Raw genomic sequence first — 21581 nt, forward strand, 5'->3', positions numbered from 1 at the left:
GGAGTACAAAGCTGAGTATGATACAGAGAGCAATTTCTTGAACCACAACAGTGAAAGGGAATAGATGATCCTTTGTTATTTTTGGTTTATTTTTGTTTCAGAAGTGTTGTGTTAGGCACAGAATTGCCATCATCTCCTTCTTATGTTGCAATTTAGTCTTGATAACTGCAACTTCTCAGCAGCATTCCAGCCCGGTGACTCATAGCAGATGTAAGCCTCCACTCTGCAGAATTTAATAGCAAAAACAATCGCAGCTTGGGAAGGGCTCTGGAATTACTTGCATCAGTTTAAGAAGATTTAACAACTTTGGGTTCTGTCCAGAAGTTAAAGGTAAACATTTAGGGTACCTATGAGGGAAGAAGGAAGACGTATGGCTAATTTCTATAGTTATGGTTTAAAAGTAATTTGTTTTTTGAAGGCCATATAACTGCTGCATAATGATAATGATGTATGAATGTTTTACCAGAATCTAGCTATTTTCCTGCATTTCTAGGTAGTTAATAAACCCACTATTTGAATCTGCAGTTTCTAAATTTGTAATACTATGGGCTATACAAACAAGGCTGCTTTTAGAACCTAAAAGTAAATAAAATCATGACTGAGATGAGGAAAACGGCAATTTTTGTAACACCGCCAAATTTAAACAAAACCCAATCTGTGAATGAGTTTAATAATTCTAATTTTAAGAAAGCAAACAAAAAACTTTCCAGTTATTTTCTATCCTTTCAGCAGATTCTCTCTTACTATTATTGTATTTATTAGCAATGCAAGTCTTATTGACACTGTGCCAACAGAAAGAAACAGGCATCTGTGTTTCATCTAGTTTGCTGTCTCTTAAATTCAAAAAACATAAAAACATTCTAATGGTTCAAAATTTTTATAGTACAGAACTTCTTTAATGCCATCAAATCTATTCAGTAATTTTTTATTTAAAGTCTTGGAAAAAATATCATATTCAGGGGAAATTTGAATATGGGATTGACTGTGTGTGTATCCTTTAAAGAAAGCCTAGGCACAGAGAAAAAAAAAGAAATCTTTCTAGAATTTTGATTCCATAGCTTTGGAAAAATTTTCTGCCTAACTGTACAATGCATATTCCAGGTGTAATATTGGAATAAATGAGTAACCCCAGGGATAAAATTTCAAGGTTTCACAAGAGTTGCACTTAAATTTAAATTGTTTCAAACAGAAAGTGATTTTTTTTTCAGCTAACTGTTAAGGGCTTGTGTTTCAACTTGAAAATAAAATACCAAGTTTTTCTCACTCTAGCATATGGTGTGTGATAATTAATCCACATGTGTACTGTCTGAGATTAAGATTTTCCTGGAAAGGGATATCCCCTGTACAAATCTGTGGTGGTTTTTTTCCTTTTTGTTAAATCGACACAGGTGTTATAAAACAAGTCTTGGAAGTCTCTCAACAGTTGTTAACTCTTGAGGTTCATCTGTGACTGATTAAAATTTGTAATTTTTTGCAGTTTTTTTGAGGTAAAGTTTTTATTCAGTTGTGTACTGTCAGCAAAAAGCTATATAACAAGGGTGAATATTTAAAGGACTGAAGAAATTTGTTTAAGAAACTGACTTTCAAAGGAGTCTTCCTAGAGCAAGATGTTAAGCTTCCCTTGAGCAGAACTTTAGCTTTCCCTGTTACTGAATACTGTGGATGTGCACCTTCAGAGAACTGTTACTAACACAACCTCTACTGAAACTTTTTTTTAGAAATGTGGGTAACTAAGTAAAAAGTACCCACATTAATTCCATGTCCAAACCTGATGATTTAGTGTGTCAAAGTGCTTTGAATGTGTAAGGGGCTTGACCCTATTTACCACTTTTCTTGTCACTGTAAAGTTGACCACTCAGTGAATCTCATGTCACTGCAACTGTGAGATAGACGAACTACAGGAATTTATGCCTGCTGAGAATCTGGCTTAAAGGTGTGAGGTCCAGAACAAGCACTGCTGATTGTCCTCTGACTTGTCTAGGTCTACCTGCTGGGCCGTGACAGAAGCAGAGAAATGCTTTAAAGCCACCCATTTCCTTTCAGAACTTGAATTTTCAGGTCTCTTCCTAGTCTTTTTTACCTTCTCCCTTTCTTTGGAGGACAGAAGCATAAAGATTTTGGTTTCCCCTAATTACTAGAGGTCCCTCTGTGGGTTTTTTTACCCTGTGTCCTCTCTGTTTCAGCCTTCCCTGTTTCTGACTGGTAGATCTGCCAAATGGAAACCCAGTTTCTCCTTCTTTATAAGCCTTTTGTCTTACATTCATAGTGAGCTTATATTGTGAGTGGCTACAGGGTCAATACTCCATCTTGAGCTTATTATCCAGTTTTCTTTCTTAAAAATGAAACTCCAGGATTAAAATATCTTCACCAATTTATTTAAATTGTCAAATTTAGAAAATTATGAGACTATGATTATATTTTGCTATGTCTTTTGAGCATGTTTTAGTTCAGCACTAAAGCTGACATGCTGTCTCCCAAGTGCAGCCCTTATGAAGTTTCCCACAAGAGGAACATTCTATTGAAAGAGGCATCCCTAAATAGAAAGGTGACTTCATCTGAAGATAAACTAAATCAACTGCACACACTCTACACTCCTCAGGTATTCATTCTTTTTGTGCAGCTTGCTCATAGCAGCTCATACATGCTGTAAGGGACTTACCTGCCTTGATTGAGCCTCACTGTGTTCTATTTTTTTTTTTTTTACTCACATAAATTTCTCTGAACAGTATCCAAGATTTACTTGATAGTCTTTTCTAAAAAATAATACTGTTGTAAAGTTGTGTAATCCATTTAAGATTGGGGTTTATTTTAAGGTTGATTGTGGTATTCAGGCATTCACAGTCAGTGAAATCATGATACAACAGTTCAAATACTAACACTAATGTGAGGGAACATACTGTGGTTTCATCATTAAAATAACAGGGATGAAGTAGAGTATATGAAATATGAATCTTTCAGTGAAGAAAATAGAGTCCCTTCTCTCTTAGAAAACATATTTAAAATATGCGAGGATTCAGGCTAGCAGTTAGCAGAGACAGATCATTTGCAGGCTGTCCAGATAGCTAATGTACTCTGGTCACTCCTATCACAGCCAGTGTCATCCCAACAGATGGCAACAGCTGCTTTCAAAACAGAAGCGACTGTAATATCTATAACTACTAATGTAATTTTACTAGCTGTAATTTTAAAAAAGCATCCTAAGTATTTTATAGGTAAGTGTTGAAATCTGAGATTTGTTTGGGTTGTAATTTCTAGTTTTGCATGAAGTTTTCAGATATTGGTGAAAATACAGTTGGACTTGTCCAATTTTGCACAAACTTATAAACATACTTCTCTTAAGCACCTTGCTTATCTTTGTACTGTAAAAAGCACAGTCTGCCAAAGTTCCACTCATATTTTATATTAATTCCTGTAGAAACATGAGTGGAAATTTTCATAAAGTTGTTTTTTCATTAAACACATGCTGGTATTGAGTCATTAATCACTATTAGAAGTTTTACACTTTGTCTAACCACAAATTCTTTAAATGTGTCACCATCCCTGGAAGCATTCAAAAAATGTGGATGTGGTGCTTAGGGACAGGCTTTGGTGGTGGGCCTGTCAATATTAAGTAATGGTTCAACTTGATGATCATGGAGATCTTTTTCTTATTAACTCCATGGTAAGAAAAGCAGAGTAGACACATATTCTGGTTTAATTAGGTGTTAACAATCCTAAATGAAAATATTCATAGTTACAAAAGAAAAAAAAATTCCTCAGTTGATAGCTTGCAGAAGTTTAAGTAATTAATTCAGAATTAATTCAGAATATGTATAATGTTTGTAAATATTTTACTGATTGGCAGCCTTGTTTTCTTCTCTGTGAAAAGCACAAATCTGTCTTACAAAATTATTTTGAAGTTCTATCATCTAACATTTGCAAGGCAGTCAGATACAGTGGTGACTGGTTTGGCCCATAAAATAATTTTCATATGAAAAAATGGAGTTTAAAATGCTATGGGTCATGAAGTGCAAAGTATCCATAGTTATCATTTTAAAGATGCCATTCTTGTCACCATTAGAATAAAAGCTGATAACTATGTTGGATTTTTCCCCCAAATTACTCTATGACAGTAAAATTATCTTGATCATCTCCTGGTGCACAAAATTTGCACAAATCTTTAGATCAAGGACAACTAGCCCAATTCAGAATGTAATTGTATATGATGGGGATCTTTCTCACAAATTTAAAAGACCAACAAGGAATATTTCTCTGTTTTCAGCTTGCTTAAAATGTTTCTTCTTTTGTCTTGAAAATAAAATGTGTGCTTTTAATCTTGAATAACTGTCCTGAAATACACAGAGAGCTCTAATATAAAGTGGCCTAAAAGAGTAAATGATCATTTTACTGGCTTTTGGAGTTGTATTTTATCAGACTATTTTAGACATTTGGAATGAATCCTGCATGTGCACTGTATTTACAATTTGCAAGAAAATAATTATAGGTTAAATAGACTATTTTTAATAAGATTTAAGATGTCAAGTGTAAATTTTAATGTTTAAGTTAACTAGTGTTTCCTTTGTTCCTCTACTTCACAGCTTCCAAAATGAAGATTTTGATAATGATTGATTTTGTCCTTGCAGCTAGCCTGATGGATGTCATTGGCAGCTCTGTAAGTTCTAGTAATTAAATATTTCTCTAGAGTTTCTTCTAAATACTGCATACCTTATCCTCCATAGTGCTCACAATGCACATCCCCTCCATAGTGCTCACAATCTCTACATACAATGGCAGAACCTTTGATGGGAAAGATTAGAATTCATTAAAGAATGAAAGAATAAGGAAATATCTTCAAATAGTGTTTAGTGGGGACAAGTTTCCAATAATGAAAGAGGAAACAAATGCATAAGTTTACAATGGAAGGTCCATCACTAGGTAATGGTGCCAAAAAAAGAAACCCTTTCAGTTTATGACTGGATCTGATGTGAAAAAGGAGACAATAAATCTTCCCTAGAACAGGTATCATATGGTGCATGGAGGCACATTGTACAGAAGGCACACAATTGCCATTCAGGTGTAATGCTAACTCAGAATTGCACCTGTAGTTTTGAGCAGCACAGTTACAGAAAGGCGAAGCACGGGAGCTCCTATAGCAGTGGCTGCAGCAGTGCTATTAATGGGCACTGACACCTGGCATGCAGAATGTTTCCATCCTTTTCCACCTTGTCCACTGGCCCTACAACCTTTTCTCAAACAAAATCCATAACTTCATATTCTTACTTGTTTCCATGTAACTACATTGTAGTTCACAGTCAGAAACAATGATCAAAGCTCCTTCACTTCAAGCTCCCAAAGCCCTCTCCTATACATTCTGTTTCTCCAACAAAAACCCTAATAAAATCACACTTGCTCCACAGTTTAAAATACTTCCAGCCTCACCAATGCTGCACTGCATGTCATGGCTGTCTTTATTAGTTTTATATCCAGGTCCTAAATAGCAGAGACCTAAAGGGATTGAATTCTTGATTCATAATCGCCTAGGCAGAAGTAGTTGCTGAATTTACAACTATTGTTTGTGGATTACATTACCTTATGGAAAACTTTTGTTCAGATAAGTAGCTTTATAGAGGCAGAATGGGAATGACTCTCTAATCACTTCTGCTCAGTGGAGAAAAATATTACTAATTTCTGCAGAAGCCTACTGAGAAAAGAGGCATCACAGTGAAATTCATTTACTTATTTTTTAATTATTGTTTTTCATTTAGAATACTTTGGACTTAGCTGACCTTCTGAGTAAAAACTGGGAATGTTCAGAACTTCATCTCAAATTTTTCACCTTTTAATCTAATTAAAACACTAATTTCAATATAGAGTTATTTTGGAGCTAATTCATACTATTAAAAGTAGACGAAATAGCACCACAGGTAAAAACCTTGCATTTTTATAGTTCTCATTAAGTATTCCGAGTCCAATTGGTAGCAATAATTTTAATGGAAGGTCACTGGCTGCTAAATAATTCACACAATAGTGAAAGTGAATGCACATTAATTGCAGCAGCTGGTTAAATGTAGGATTGTGTGCCCAAGAGCAGAGCTGTCAGCAGTTGTTAGATAATTGCTTCTCAATGTGTAGTGCAAACAGTTGCTTCACTGAAACAGACAGAACAGGTTGTGTTCAGTCTGCTTTCAGTCAGTGGGCACCACTGTCCCCTGGAGATAGCCACAGTAAAATCCACATTTTTCTTGAGTATTTCAACATTGTAATGGTTTAACTTTGGTCCAAATATAACAAATGGAATAGCAATATGTGAGAACTGTAATTTGCATTTTGCTTTTTTATTACTATTTTAGTACTCCAGCTTTGCACTGGAGTGGTTTAACCATTGGTTTAACTTCAATGGTTTTTAAAGGATTATCCTGTGAAAAAAAGTGTAGCAGCACATTGCAAGAACAGCCTGGTAAACTGAAGATCTAAAAGCCATATTGATCCAATTGAAGTTGCAGTTACCTTGTCATTGTCCCATGAAAAAAATACACATGGAATTCCAAATATGAGAACTGTGGTTTTGCTGTTCAGCAGCAGAAGTCTAATGGGATTTGTCTGGAGCTGACAGAGAGACATTAGTGAGAATGCTGAAGCCAGGGAAAGAAGAGAAAGTATCAGACACCAGTACTTTTCATATGTAGGTTACTTTCAAAACTATTTCTGCTCAAGCATTTTTCTTTTCTTATGCTGTTATTATTCAGTATGGCTAGTCATAGCTTGATTATCACTTCTAATTTACTCTCACTTCCTAAGCATTAAGAGCTTAAAACCTTTCAAATAAGGAAATTGCAATGTGTGGTGTAGATATATCACTGTTCACCCCATCATGAGTGTATTGTCTGCAAAGCAGATGAGAATCAGCTCACAGTTATTTTTATGAATTAATTTATATTTTTAAAGTAAATAATAACAAATGATGGATTTAAAATGCAAGTTTAAAAATTATATTTAGAGACATAGCCTGTTGCAGACTTGTGTTTACTTTGGTTCAAAGGAAAGGACTTTTTTTTGTGGTATATGAAGTGGTGTCACACTGAATTTAGATACCAAGTTTTTCTAAGGTAAGATAAATTTTTTTTCAAGAAGTTCTCTACTTGTACTATATAATTTAACCACAGCAGGAGAATGGCTTTTAGCAGTATGAAAGGGGAACTGATAGAGGCATTTCTTTCACCTGAAAGAATCATGTGTAGCTGCCTGTAGCTGCCTCTCCCAAATGCCCTGTCCCTTGCTCTTTCCAGAATGGAAGGTAGCTCTTTGTGGCTCAGATCTGCCACTGTCACAGAGGCTGCCCACCTGAAGTCCTGTCTGGGAAATTGTGAGGGCCTGGCAATGGGGGCCACCATTTCCAGGACTCTCCTATCGCATGTTACCATGTTTTCTCCAAGCTTGTGAGGGCTGAGTTAAGACTGACACAGGCTAAGCTTCTCACTAAAACTGGTAACTGTGGCAGGGTGGCTTCTTTATCGCTCTAAACTTAGTATGATTAGAATAAATATTTGGTCTGACCAGGAACATGAAATTTTTTGGACAGCTTTTCTTTTATATTTAGCATTAGCTCATCAGGCTGAGCCTGGAAATATTTTTTCAATACTTTTAAAATTTATTCACTCTTTCTCAATCCACCTATTTATCTCTTTCTCTAAGGTTCTGCAGTCCTCTGTAATTTTCTGTATTCACAGAGGACCGGATGGACAATTTGCAGTCACCTGTCAAGGAAGCCTCTTCTGAATCTCCCACTGAGTACAAAATTCAGCTTTTGTGAAGGGTTTGTGTGAAGCTGCAGACACAATTGAGACAACCGCCCTGGAGAGGCTGCACAATAAATAGTGCATCTTTTCTTTGTAATATGCAACATGTCCCACATTAGCCAGTGCATACAGTCAAGTACCATCCCTCTAAGCCACTGTAGCAACTTTGCATGCCCATATATTTACCTATTTTCTTCTATTGTTTCCAGCTAGAAGAAAAGGATGATATGCTAAGCATCTCGTATAGCTATCAACAACTGAAAAAACATTTTCAAGCGAAGGTTCTTAAATCAGATAGAACTTTAGGGGTATTACTGGGTCGTTGGCCGCTGTGTCCCTCTGAAAAGGGCGTTTGTGCCTCTGGCCCTACAGCGTCCCCTTGTGGGCCAGCATCGCCGCGGTGCCCCGGAGCTCCTGGGCCAGCTCAGGGCTGCGGCTGGGCTCGGCACAGCGGCCCGAACTGCCCGGCGTGGGCAGCCCAAACACAGCCTGCTGAGCCTTTCCCTCTCGGACAGGTCGCTGACAAACTGCCTAGCTTGTCAGCGACCTGAAAAAATATGTTGGTTTTTTTCAAATGTATATGTATATTTTTTTCCCCCCATTCTTTTATTTCACTGTGTACTTTCAATTGCAGTTAAGTATGAATACACTTCAGTAATACTTAAGGCAGAAGGCTGTCTTCAGGATTGTTAAACAAATTTTTCAGTTGAGCTAAATATTGCAGACAAATGGAACAGTTTGTTGGAAGCGCTCATGGGCAATGGGTGAAACTTGAGCTTGATGCAAATTAAAGTATGCAGACCCCACTGAGGTGCACCTCACTATGCACAGCAGTATGCTATTGCAGACATCTCTATAGTTTGGTGTGATAGGGCAATGTTCTGAGATATCAATTCTTCCATATAAATGGCAAATATTGCAGGTCTACATGTAAATAATGTTCCCGATGAATAAGGTAGCACCAATTTAGAACTATTGCAAATTTGATCTTACCTGTCAGTTTTCCAGAAAGTCACCCTTTGATTTTGCCTTTACAGTGCTAGTTGTGCTCTTCTACGAGCTACTAAACTCTGCTTATATAAAATTTCAGTGTTACTGATGCAAAACTTCTGTCATGTTTCCAAAGGCTTTTCTCCCTCCCAATGAAATCAAATTTATTTAATATATATTTTAAACCATACAGACTGTTTTAATTTAAGTTCTCCAGATCAGGTTGTGTTCACTTTGGCTGTTTTACCATAGTCTTTAATCTAAAACCAATTGTTTATTGCTCAGCATGCATTCAGCATGTCAGAATTTGGAAGAGCTAATCCACTATTCCAGCCCTTGAGGGTCAAGTGAGTGCTAGGTAACACTGTATCAGAATTACCACATTTCTCACCCACTCTGCATGGCAAAATTAAGTACAAAAGTCACAGCACAACATTGACTTTAACTTTTGTTTTAGCTTTTATTTTTCATGTATATTCAGGGCTTCTTAGAAACTATTTTAGCATGCCAAAAATGAGCTTAAAACTTAACAATATTTATGTTGGCAGTGTTAGGATTTTTATCATAAGAAGTGTGTAACTTAAAAGCATTCAAAAATGCACTATGAAGTTGAAAACATATCCATGTGGATTGCATTTCTTTAAAACTCTTTAGAACCTTTAGAACTCTTTAGAACAATATTAGTAGCAGGCTTTTCTGGATAGAAAATCTCTGTGCATGGAAGATGATAGAGATATTTTAGTGTTTTTCCCCAAAGTCTCTGCTGCATCTTTGCAGTTAGAGCTGGCAGCACTAAAGAGAAGGTCTCTTTGCAAAGTGTTCATAATGTGTATGTTTTATATATTACATGCAGTAACATTTGAAATAATTTTAAACAAAGTAGCAACAGAGATGGAAGTCAGTGTCTGTGGGAAATTGTGACAAAATATTTTATTCAAGTTTAATTTTATTTATGTTTTGGTTGCTTGGCTCTTTGTGTCACATGTTAAATATAACATAAAATTTGTTGATTTTACAATAAGATGTTTTCCTCTCTAGGATTTACAGAAATGTTTTCAAGAGCAAATACGACTTCAGGGCCAGGTGAGGCTTCTGGAGCATCGTGTGAAACAGAAGCAGTTAAAAATTATACAACTCTTAGAGAAGAAAGAGATTCAGTACAGAGATTCAGACAGAGAAGATGAAAACAGTGTCATTGACTTGGGAGGAACAAGACAGTATTCAGGTTAGAAATGGAGCTATTCTTTTCTTTTCCCTTCATTGTAATTATACCCAGAAGCTTTAGCACAATTGGGCCTATTGAGATATTGTTTTAAAAACTCCTTGTAGAGTGTTTGTTTAAAACTCAGTGCTCAGCCTTTATCTAGACCTGTTGTGCAGGGAAAAATTGCTGATGTCAGATTGAGGAAATCAAATCAGGATTTAAGAAGTTTACTGATTTATTAGTAGTGCATAACATGAAAACAATCAGTTAACAATCATAACTTAAAAACAAGCATAAATCTCAGCAATACAACAGACAAAAGCCAGACATTTACAAAATGTTAATCAGGAGCTTCAGATTTCTAAACGCCATTCTTTGACTAATGTCAGAAGTTCTAGCAATCTCAAAAATAACTAACAACAGGGTTAGTTCACATTCATACATTCAAGTGGTTTCCTGGGTTACAAGCAACTGACTTTGTTCCAATCTGTAAAGTCCCTGAGACCTCCATATTTACACACATAAGCCTGGTACTATGGCATCTGCATCTCACTTTAATAAAATTTTCACTGAGTTGGATTCAGCTCATGACATCACAGCTTTTAAATCCTGGTTTAAAGTTGTTTTTCTAATTTCACCAGCACTCCGGTGGTGATCCACTCCTTCTACAGTGGAAGGCCTTTAATAAATACAGTGGAAGTATATAATAAACATCATCCAAACTCTTGATATAATAAAACACCATCCAAAACAATAGTTGGATTGAAAATACAATTTAGGAGACTGACTTCTAGGTGGTGTTTGTTTCTAGCTGTCCAGTGCTAGAAAGTCTTAACTACTATTATTTTTAATAGCCTTGATTGAATATGCTTGTAGTGCTTATGCTGCTGGAAGAAATACCAATATATATAACATTTGATCTCAAGACATCAAATATAATAAAACACCATTAAAATGAAATAAAAAGCAGTTGCAAATCTGACATAAAAATTCTACCTGTGTATTTATGTACTCAGCATTCTGGAACACTTTATTTTTATTATTAGAGCTGACTTACTTGTTACTGAAAAGATTATTAAAGCCACATTTCTCTGAAAGATATTTGTCCTTTCTTAGCATAAGCCTCAATTTAGTCTTTTACAATGTTACTCTAATAAACAGATCTAACTTGTTCCTGTTTCTGGTTATTTTCCCCCATTATTTTTCACTTTCTTTACAGCTTGGAAAATGCCTTTCCTGTTCATACTGTATTATTTTCTTAAACTGCTGTAGCATTATAATATCAACAGACCTGGATAATTTGAGTTAGATAGTGAGGGGGAAATTCCATACTATATACACCTGCTAAAAATTAAGATATGCTTGTGTTTTGCTGACCTACTTAGAAATTAACTTTCTCAAAGCCAACCACACATTCTCTATAAAGACAACTTAGCTGTTATTTAAATCATGTTTTCTATTAGAGTTTATTCAAATTCTGGCATAGCTATTTGTTTTCAGTATAAAGTGTTTATTTTCTATGTCTTATCTTCACTGACACTGTCACTGAAGAGATATATAATAGTTTATAAAGTTTCAAGCAGGCCTGGAAGTTCAGCCAATTCAGAGAATTCCTTAAAGTTAATCAGCTCTACCTTAGCCAGGAAAAACAGAAATGCTGAAAATTATGTCTTTTCTGTATGACTGCCTGATGTGGATTACATATAAACAAAGAACTCATTTCATTTCTTAATTCCTAGAGGAAAGAATATAAGATTATACAATTACATTGCTGTAATATTTCTATGAGCTCTGAATTTTGTTATTGTTGTAAATGATATTCATCAACAGCAATGCAGACCAGACTGTGAATGGTGCCAAGCCAAAGTGGTATCATTTTACACACACACTGCACTTTTTGGGCGTAGTCTTCTGTATTGTTTTGCTGCTATTTGATAGAAAGGACAGGAGAATCAGGCCTTGCATTTGTTTCTGTTTTTAACAATGGAGATTCCATACTTTTGTGTCTGGCATTTCTGTGAACTTCTGGACATAGAAGTGCATGTTTCTTTTTAAAAGTTACTGTATGTTACATGTAATTTTAAGTTTGTAACAGGATTCTAATGTGGATGATACCACTGTAAAGTAAAAGTGACACCACTTAAAACAGAGGAATCATTTTGCTAGTCAAGTAGAAACAAAAATGGTCATATTTCACTATGTGAAAATATTATTTCAATGATATATCAAAATAATTACAGGTCAGCAAAGCTTTAGAGCAACACAAGTACAAAAAATACCCAAAAGTCAAAGAAATGTGTTTGCAGAGACATTTAATTTTATTAGTGTGGTTCATGTGTGACTTCTACATAACATGACTTGATTACTGTTACTGACTTGATTTCTGATTTCGCCATTAAGTACAGGACTAAAAATGTTGTGTCCGATTAATGTTGTGTGAACAGATTGTGCAGAAATCTACAATGAAGGCCATAAGCAAAATGGATTTTATAAAATAAAACCAATCCAGAGTCCCAGAGAATTCTTTGCATTCTGTGACATGTCTGAAGGAGGTGGCTGGACTGTGTTTCAGAGACGTTCCGATGGCAGCCAGAATTTTGATAGGTAGGTACTAGATTTGGTAATTAAAACTGGAAACAAAGTGAAGAAACATTTACCAGATGGTGCTAAGTTAAATCTGAACTTTAGAAGTATATGAGTAAGTTCTTATCCCAGATAAAAGGGAGCAATGTTTGTTCTGTGGAACATACCACTTCTGGTTCTGGCTGTCTTCTGTGAGACATCCGTTCTGATCTTTTTCTGACAACTTGTGTATTTGACACAAGGACACTTCAATGTCAAATGCCTTAACAACTGTTGGAGCAAGGACTCTTAATGATGAGGAAAGATTGTCTTCTGCAATTAGTAAAAATAAAAAAAAAAAAGCAAGCAGTCTGAGGGATCTTTGAGTAAAAATGTTCACAAACATGTCTAGTGGGAGGATGAGAAACAAAGTACCTCAGCTGAAACAAGAGAGGTTCAGGCTGGATATAAGGAGAAAGCTTTTCACCATGAAAAGAGTCAGCAGGTTCCCCAAAGAGAATGTGCAGTCTCCATCCTTGGAAGTTTTCAAGATCTGAACAGACAAGCCCTGAACAACCTGGTCCGATCTCATGGCTGATTCTGGCTTGAGACTGCCAATGGACTAGCTTGCCTCCTGAGGTTCCTTCTAGTTTGAGTTAATCTGTGATCTAAAATTGTGTTATAAAATGTCTAAATAAACTTGCTTTTTTGAGAAATTAGTAATTTATACCCATTTCAGACTCTGGGCTGACTATGAAGAAGGCTTTGGAAATTTTGTTTTGAAAAATGGTGAATTTTGGCTTGGAAACAAAAATCTTCATTATTTGACTAATCAAGGTAAGATTTGTATTGTAACAATAGTCTTATTGTTTCTGTTTCTTTGCTCTTTCCAGCGATTTTTTTTGTTTCCCCTTTATGTTATCATAAATCCTGAGTTCTGTTGTTAGTCTGCATGGACTTCTCCAAGTTTCAGAAAAAAACACATTTGAATATATGTTTTCTAACAAAAAGTTCAAAACTGTCCTTAGGCTACTGGCATACTGAGAGCCCCTGTGAAACAGGGAACAGGAGACAGGAGTCTACCTTAAAAGAATTGTCTCTATCCATTTTCCATCAGCATCACTAACAGTCCAGAGATGGGTATATGCTGTACCAAGACACGGATTCGGGGCTTTTTAGCTGTGTGGGCTATTACATGGAAGTAATTCTAGTCCAGTCCTGTTGATGAGGCCACGAGTAGAAAGTTATTTCCATCTTTCTAATTGTCACTCAACATAAGCTAACTTCTGCTTTGTTGTAGAATGCTGCAGTTACAAAACTTAACTTACCCACTGGCTTAGCAGGCTAAATCATATAGAAATCAGTGCTACGAAGATGTGATAGTAGTATAACTTTATGTATTTTCAGAGTATAAAAATCTGATTTTCATAGGTGAAAATTTATTGATGAGTTTTCACTATGCTTTCACTACCACCTCAAATATTTTACTAAAATGTAAAACCTGTAAGGCCATCTTTTTTTAAAATTTTTTCCCTACATTTAAAAATTTGTATTGAAATAATTCTAAAATTTTCTAGGCTGAATAGAATTCACTCAGCTGAATAAGGCAAAGAATAGCAATATATGCTTTACTATGCATAAAGAAAGAAGATAAAACCCTATAAAATATGCTGAGGTGATAGAGATTCATGATAAAAACATTTTCTTTTAATCTTCTACTATAAAGCCCAGTTCTGAAAAGCAGTGAGATAGTCTAGTTTAACTAAAATAATTTGTTTTTTTTTTTTAAGGGAATTATACTTTAAGAATTGATCTAACTGATTTTGAAGGAGAACGACGTTTTGCACAGTATGCAAGATTCAGAGTAGCAGGAGAAGAGGTAATAAAATATTAAATGACTAAAGGTTTTAATGAAAATGTGGAATCTGTAGGCAAACAATAAACACACAGGTTCCCTAATTTCCATAAAGATTTGTGTAGAACCTTCATTTAAGGTTCTAAACCATATTTTCTTTCTTACGCATGCTTATAATTTTCAAATACCTAATAGAAGTGGTTTACTCTGAAATATTAATTTCATACTTTCTGTAAGTGATATGAATAATTTGGGTTAATAAATAGATAAAAGCAGTTTTTCTATGTTTGTTGATATTACCAACAATAATATGTCGCTATAGGACACGAAACAAAACAATGAGGACACTGGAATCTCCAAGGTTAAAAGAAGGACATTTAATTTCTGACTCCAACATTTATAGATTTTCAAAAGTGACAGTGGATTGGAAGGTGACAGTGCCACCACTCCAATGACACTGGACAAACCAACAGTCCATCAAATTTCCCTCCTCCAGAAAAGAATGCAAAACAAAAAGTGTTTACAGAAAAGCGCTTGAGAAAGTTGGTTACAAGAATGTAAACATCAGAAGGCTTAGAAGAACTTAGAACAGGGTTACAATAATGATAGAAGATGTTCTGATTTGCTAATGTATACTGCAAACTAGCCCTAATGTTATTTTTATTAAGTCATTTATACATGGTTAATGATAAATTTTATCCCTGTTAAGCATCTCTACATCCTTTCAGTATTAAGGACATCGTGTCTAAGTGGCAGGACATTTCTTAGCATAAAAATAGCAGCAGGCTAGGTTCTTCTTTGTGGTTTCACTCTCTGACATGCTAAGGGCTAAAGACATATGGGAATTTAATTTTCTTTTCTTTCGTCACATTTTTTATTAGCATTCTTATGAGATGAGTTGTGGTGAATACTCTGGTACAGCTGGCGATTCCCTTACGGGTGGATTTCATCCTGAAGTAAAATGGTGGGCTGATCATCGAGGAATGAAATTCAGTACTAGAGACAGGGATAATGACAACTATGAAGGGAACTGTGCTGAAGAGGAAAAGGCTGGCTGGTGGTTTAACAGGTATTTTGATTTCATATGGGTACTGTCAACTATTCTGCTCCATGGGTATTCATAAAATAATAACATATGGTAGAAGATAGATTGGGATTGTTCATTTATTTGCAATGTGCCCTTGTGCCCTAGCAGAGATCTCAGTGCTGGTAACACTGAGGCTCACCTTAGAAGGGACAGCACCTACTGTGCAGCTCAGGCTGGTCTGTGATAATGGCATTTGCCACAGGTCATCTTTGTTGTCAGGCAGTGAGGAGGAGATAATTCTGCCCCTCTGAGGTAAATAGCTTTTACACAAGTAGGTCATGTAGAGTTTGCAGATACATCCCTGCTGTACTTCACTCTCACTTTTCTCTTGTGTTGCACTAGACCAGATGTGGCAGCACTGCAAATATCTGACAAGCTAAACTAGTGCCAGGTTATCAAGACTCATTTTTTTCACCTCACTTCACAGTACCTCACTCTTGTTATTCTTTCCAAATGGAGATGGTCATGTGTCCACTCAGTTTCTGTCAGTGTGCATGTCTGGACTGAGTGAAAGATTTTTTTAAATAGGGTTGAATAAGAGAATTTAAAAATTCAACTAACATGCAATATACCAAATCAAAAATAAAGGATAAAAATGGAAGCCTTAGCCTGTACAGATCAGCTGTGTTCTTTCCTGTAATTAAGTAAATAAATATAGCCACAAAAAGAAGCTCTGCAATCAGCTGTGTAATAGAGAGGTTTAAAATACAGCTCAGGGAGGCACACTACTCTCTCACTGTGATCTCAGTTCACTTGGCAAGAGGTGCCAGGCTGGATCAACTCCATTGTTTCTGTTGTATCATCCTTTGTTTCTCTTTTTAACTCCTCATTTGCCAAATTCTGTTTTCATAAGCAATCAGTGACCACCTTAACGATATGATGTAGCAATTAACTTAGTGTTTCACAATTAAGTATTTATTTTAATACATTTTAATATATTTGCATGGATAGTCAGCCAGCAGAGTATCTGAAACTTGGAAAAAGTCACATGTAGACAATTTTTTTTGCATTTCTCAGGAAAACTAAGATATAAAAGGGAAAGGCAACTATGTTGGAGCTTCTTTTCCCATTAAATCAGAGCTTTTGTAAATTTAAAGGAGTATCTTGGACCTCAAATCACATAAAACTGATATCATGCCATGGATTTCATTAAGACTGAATTACCAATCACTTTTAGACCACTGAATAAGTTTTTTTGCCTTTTAAAAACTTTTTTAAAATATTGGATTGACCTGGACAAAAGAATGACCACTTTGCAAAAGTAGCTGCACAGCGGAACTTGACAGTTATTTATACCTTGTGTTGGTGCTACATAACTTCTAAAGATAGCTGACTCCTACTAGGCTAGTTCTTATTATGGCTGTGTAGCTCATGCTCTTAAAGTGACAGTCTAGCTTGATAATGAAAGTGAATTACTAATAGTGTTATTTCACTGCTTTGTTATTGAATTTTTAATGTTAAGCCTAACATAAAACTGAACATTGCAAAATACTAGAAAATGTCAGTATCATTAAGTCCTACTCAAAAGGGCAGTACTGGCAGAGAAAGGAAAGCACTCAGAAACACATATTTGTCATGCACAGATTAGCAAATATAGAAGGAATTAGTGCTCTTGGCTGGTTTGCATAAGAGCTCCCAGCTATGAAGGAATTGTTTATAGCCAGCTCTATGCTATCAGGACTAATGAAATACAGAAAAGCCCAGATAATATGAAAACCAAGGGACGTGACACAAGTGAGGCCACATGGAAGTAGCTCAGAGCTAGTTTCAAGCCACCAGTCTCGCTTCAGCTTAGCATTTGTTGTCCTGGACTTCTGCAGAAAAATGGCCCCTTTTGTAAGCAAAGCTCCAGCAGAGATTTTTATCTTGAATGCAAGTCCACAGAGCTGAGTTCACTCCAGCACTACCTGCAGGTCATAAGCTTTCCAGTACACAGGGTATTGCAAAGCTCATAAGTTGCTCATAAGTAATGAGATAAAGTTCATAAAGGTTCATAAGTAGTGACAGTGCACAATTCCAGTTGGACATCAGCTTATTCTCTCCCAGCACTCCCATTTTTAGTTATACCATGTATGGATGGTAAGAGGGATCTGTTAGGCAACAACTTGGGGCCAGATATCACTAATTCAAGCTTCCTGCCCTACCAATCATCCCAGAGACTGCATAGCTATGTTCATGTGGGGTCAGTGGAGTCAATATATCCAGACAGAATTCAAAGGGTTCTTCAGGGAAGCAACTCTTATATATGTCACACAGTTAATACATAATTCAACTAAAATATCCATGGAGAGTTAATACAGAATTCAGATAAAATATCCATGGACAGTTGAGAGTTGGCTGTACTTTTGAAACTACTGCAGTGTAGTTTTTAACTTTATATTAGCCTATTGAAAAGATAGGAGGAACACAGGCTAACTTTAAGGTATTTATTGACTTGTGAATAATGAATGTTTTTCCACAATATCATATCACATGCCAGTTGTTAACTTAGTATGTACAGTTACTTTAGAAAACATCTGCTTGGATACTGAATACTCTGATTTTCACTATTCATGCTTCCCAGCACTAATTAAGACTTTTTACTGGCTCATACTGCTGTTGGCAAAATTATGGTGTGCCTTCTTATGATTCTTTTAATGAAATCTGTGTTTGGATTCAAAGTAGGCAGAGTGCCTCCTCATTGCAGAATTTGTATGATTAGAAAGATTAGGTCAGCTCTGATACAAGTTTGTCATTCTCAAAAACAAACTCACTTTTGATGTCCACAATTTATAAGCTTTCAATTAAAACATAAAAAATTGTAAGCAATAAATAAGGATATATAGATGAGAATTTTCCTATCGAGTTTTTGTCATAGATTTTATCTCAATTCTCAAAAACTTTGTTAATGACGTGTGAGCAAAGCCAAAAAGACTAAGATTTGCCAGTAACAAAACTCATAAGGTTATTTGGAATGTTTTCTGCATGCATATTTTCTGAAGTCTGCTTTTGGAATCCATCATGGTGTTCAACAGCTAGATATTAACAGCATTTATAATGAAATACTGAATTGGCAGATAAACCAAGCTGATTCATCATAAAGTGCTGCAGAAGGAACAGACAGTTTGCTCTCAACATAAATATCTAAGCTTGTTTCTCGTAGAAACCAGGCAAGTATCAAGGTTGTGCTGTTCCCTTTTCAAGCCTTTTGGGTTTTGCTAGGGTTTTCTGTTTGTTTCAACCACTGTATTTAATAAAGGATAACTGCATTTCTGCCTGAGTCTGTTAAAAACAACAAAATCCCTTCTACTTTGTGTAGTCAAATAAAATGCCAGCTCAGGTGATCCAGTGAATTGGTACACATGTAATTAGCTGTCAGAATTCATCTTTGTAAATAGAAGCCCACAGGTGGGCAGGCAAACTGATGGTGGTATTCAGGTTTGTCATACAAAATACCATGTGCTGTAACTGGAAAACTTCAAGAGGACTACTCTGGAACAACAAAAAAAACCACAACAGTATTTCTTTCCCAGAGTGTGGTGTATGCCCTGCTGTCTTCCATCCTGAACAGCTCTGGAAAAATTTTCCACTGAAACAAATTACCAGGAAAAACTCCAAGAGCTAGTAATGTCAAAAAACATGGAAAGAAAAAGCAGCACTTTTGGTTAAAAGAAGCAAAATGCATTTGCAGTTCTTCGCTAATTAAAATCCTGTTGTTTATGCGCAAATGCAAATTTATGCAGTTGTCAGACTAGGCTGGCAGCAACATGGCAAAATTTTTTGACTCTCAGAGAAATAAATAACAAATGCATGGAACTTTTCAGCAGGAGGCCTTATTGCTGTTTCCCTTTACTTTCCCACCAGGTGTCACTCTGCCAACCTGAATGGTTTGTACTACAGAGGTCCCTACACTGCCAAGACAGACAACGGGATTGTTTGGTACACCTGGCACGGGTGGTGGTATTCTCTGAAATCTGTTGTCATGAAGGTCAGACCGGCAGACTTTGAATTTAATATTGTTTAAACATTCTATTAACGCTATTCACCTGATTAATCTTTTAGGAAATTAATTCCAAATCAAAATGGGCAGATTTTTACTTCTCAATCTATGCATATATAAATTTGGAATGATTCCTGTGCAACCAGTAGTTTTATGAGATGTAAGTGAAAAGACAAGATAGCCTATGAAGCTTTAGATACAAATATTAATGGTAATAGGTCCAAGTATTTTTTTAAAAAGGCAAGTGTTTACCTAGGAATAATGACATCTTCATTAAGATGGCGAATTTTTGGATTTCCAGTAACTCCAAATCCTTTCACCCATAAGCAACGGCATTGTTACTGTGCTATTTTTATTGTTACTATTTCTCAAAAATGAAAAATAATTGTACTTACACAATAAAAACCCTACTCAAATAGAAGCATAAGGTTTACTCAGTGGATGGAACATGCCTGCTTTGGAAAGGTTCAAGACTTTAGGAATGAGTTTCCTGTAAATCCCTCTGATGTAAAGGTTGCATGTGTTGTGTACATAGTGTACATAAAAGGTTTAAAGAATGAGGCAGGGAACTGAAGAAAGAGAAGGGGTGCTGCCAGGGTACAATCAATTGAATCCAGCATAGAGAAGTGGATTGTCTGTTGTTTGCTGAGGCATTTCTAGGGCTGGTCACAACATTTCAGTAATTTTCAAACATTTAAAAACGTTTTTAGATGGACAGTAATTATGCTTTTCTCTTTCTTGGTAACCATAATGCCTTTTCTTTTTCTTTTTGTCTTTTTTTTTGTCTTTTTTTTTTTTTTTTTTTTTTTTTTTTTTTTTTTTTTTTTTTTGTTAGATTTTACAACTCTCTAATTTTGAATGTCCTGTCCAGTCACTTCTCCTTTCCCTATATACTTGTCTAAACTCTCTGGGTTTTTCTCCATCTCAAGTTGCATATCCATATATTTCTTGTACAAGAATAATGGTAAGAGAGACTTTGCCTACCCCTGGCTTTTGTGCCTGGCACTACAATAGACTCTAACAGCCAGTAATAACAAGAGTTACTGATTAGTGCTTGCTGCCCTGGAGAAGACAGGAATACTCTCTAGAAAGCTATCCAATGAAATGTAGTCCATTTCTGTTGGGCAGATGCAAATGAAGACTTCAAAGAAAATATAGACCTAAGCTTGCTTTCCTAAAATAATTTTGCTTTTGTGGCTGAACTGCCACTCTCTCTTCTCCTGTCCAAATACAGTTTTGAACATGGCAGCCACTTTCAATCATGCTTAAAATAACGAAACTAAGTTTTGGTAAAGGTCAGTTTATAACTACATTACTATGAATACAGGAAAGCTGAATTGTAACTCTCTGCATAGCAATTTTTCCTTCCATTTTCATCCTCCCGAAACAAAATTTTGTAAAGAACCCTTGAGAGAATTGCATGGAATAGGGGAGGGAGGATATTTGGGGGGAAGAAAGAGAGTTCTTATGAAACAATCTCACTCAATAAGATAAATCATGCTACACCTAAACAAAAACAAACAAAAAAGTGTGAAGAAAAAACAGGGCTCAGGCAGCTAAAATAATGTCATAATGTAAAAATTGTGCCAATGAAAATCTGCAGTTTTAGAGGTTTTAAGGTCCCCCCCCCTTTTTTTTTTTTTTTTGGTAACAGCAGATATTCTAGATAATCCAGTCTTTTTCTTGATGTATCAACTGATACTGTGCTAGAGATTTCTAGCCTTTAGCACATCCCTGTACCCATGCATGAGAGGAACAATGAACAGTTATTCAACTGCTTATTTTGAACTTTGTTTAATTAGTTTTACCAAATTACATTTGGTATCTGGGAGGAAGGCCCATCTTGCGTGTGTCTAAGGGGGGTAAGAGGGAGGGAGGGAAGTAAAGAGAGAGAGAGAGAGAGAAAGCGAGAGAGTAAGATAAATTCAACATTAAAACAGAAAATCTGATAAAGTATTTATATTCGATTTTATTACATGTAACTTAAATTGGGTTACTATGTAACTATGCAAATGTCTGTAGGTATGGGTTATTAATAATGTGATGGAAGTTTTGGAGTAGTTGAAAAAATGTTGTAAGTATGGTATTTCTCATAATGATTTTCAAATTATGTTTTCACTCTATGAGGA

General features: G+C 35.8%; 1 protein-coding gene across 2 annotated transcripts; it reads left to right on the top strand.

Moving 5' to 3' along the window:
* Positions 1 to 213: 213 nt before the first annotated feature.
* FGL1 (fibrinogen like 1) lies at positions 214 to 20201 on the top strand. Of its 2 annotated transcripts, XM_058803385.1 has the most exons (9): positions 256 to 330; positions 2485 to 2599; positions 4578 to 4651; positions 9804 to 9990; positions 12414 to 12573; positions 13271 to 13368; positions 14322 to 14410; positions 15268 to 15455; positions 19317 to 20201. In XM_058803385.1, exons 3-9 carry the CDS (start codon positions 4586 to 4588, stop codon positions 19474 to 19476), a joined length of 948 nt encoding a protein of 315 aa, XP_058659368.1. In that variant the 5' UTR covers positions 256 to 330; positions 2485 to 2599; positions 4578 to 4585; the 3' UTR covers positions 19477 to 20201. The 2 variants fall into 2 exon arrangements, with proteins under 2 accessions (XP_058659367.1, XP_058659368.1); XM_058803384.1 differs by lacking the exon at positions 2485 to 2599 and having other exon boundaries at positions 214 to 330.
* Positions 20202 to 21581: the final 1380 nt, after the last annotated feature.

The sequence above is a fragment of the Ammospiza caudacuta genome, chromosome 4 (genome assembly GCF_027887145.1).
Source record: "Ammospiza caudacuta isolate bAmmCau1 chromosome 4, bAmmCau1.pri, whole genome shotgun sequence".
In the NCBI taxonomy this organism is placed as follows: domain Eukaryota; kingdom Metazoa; phylum Chordata; class Aves; order Passeriformes; family Passerellidae; genus Ammospiza; species Ammospiza caudacuta.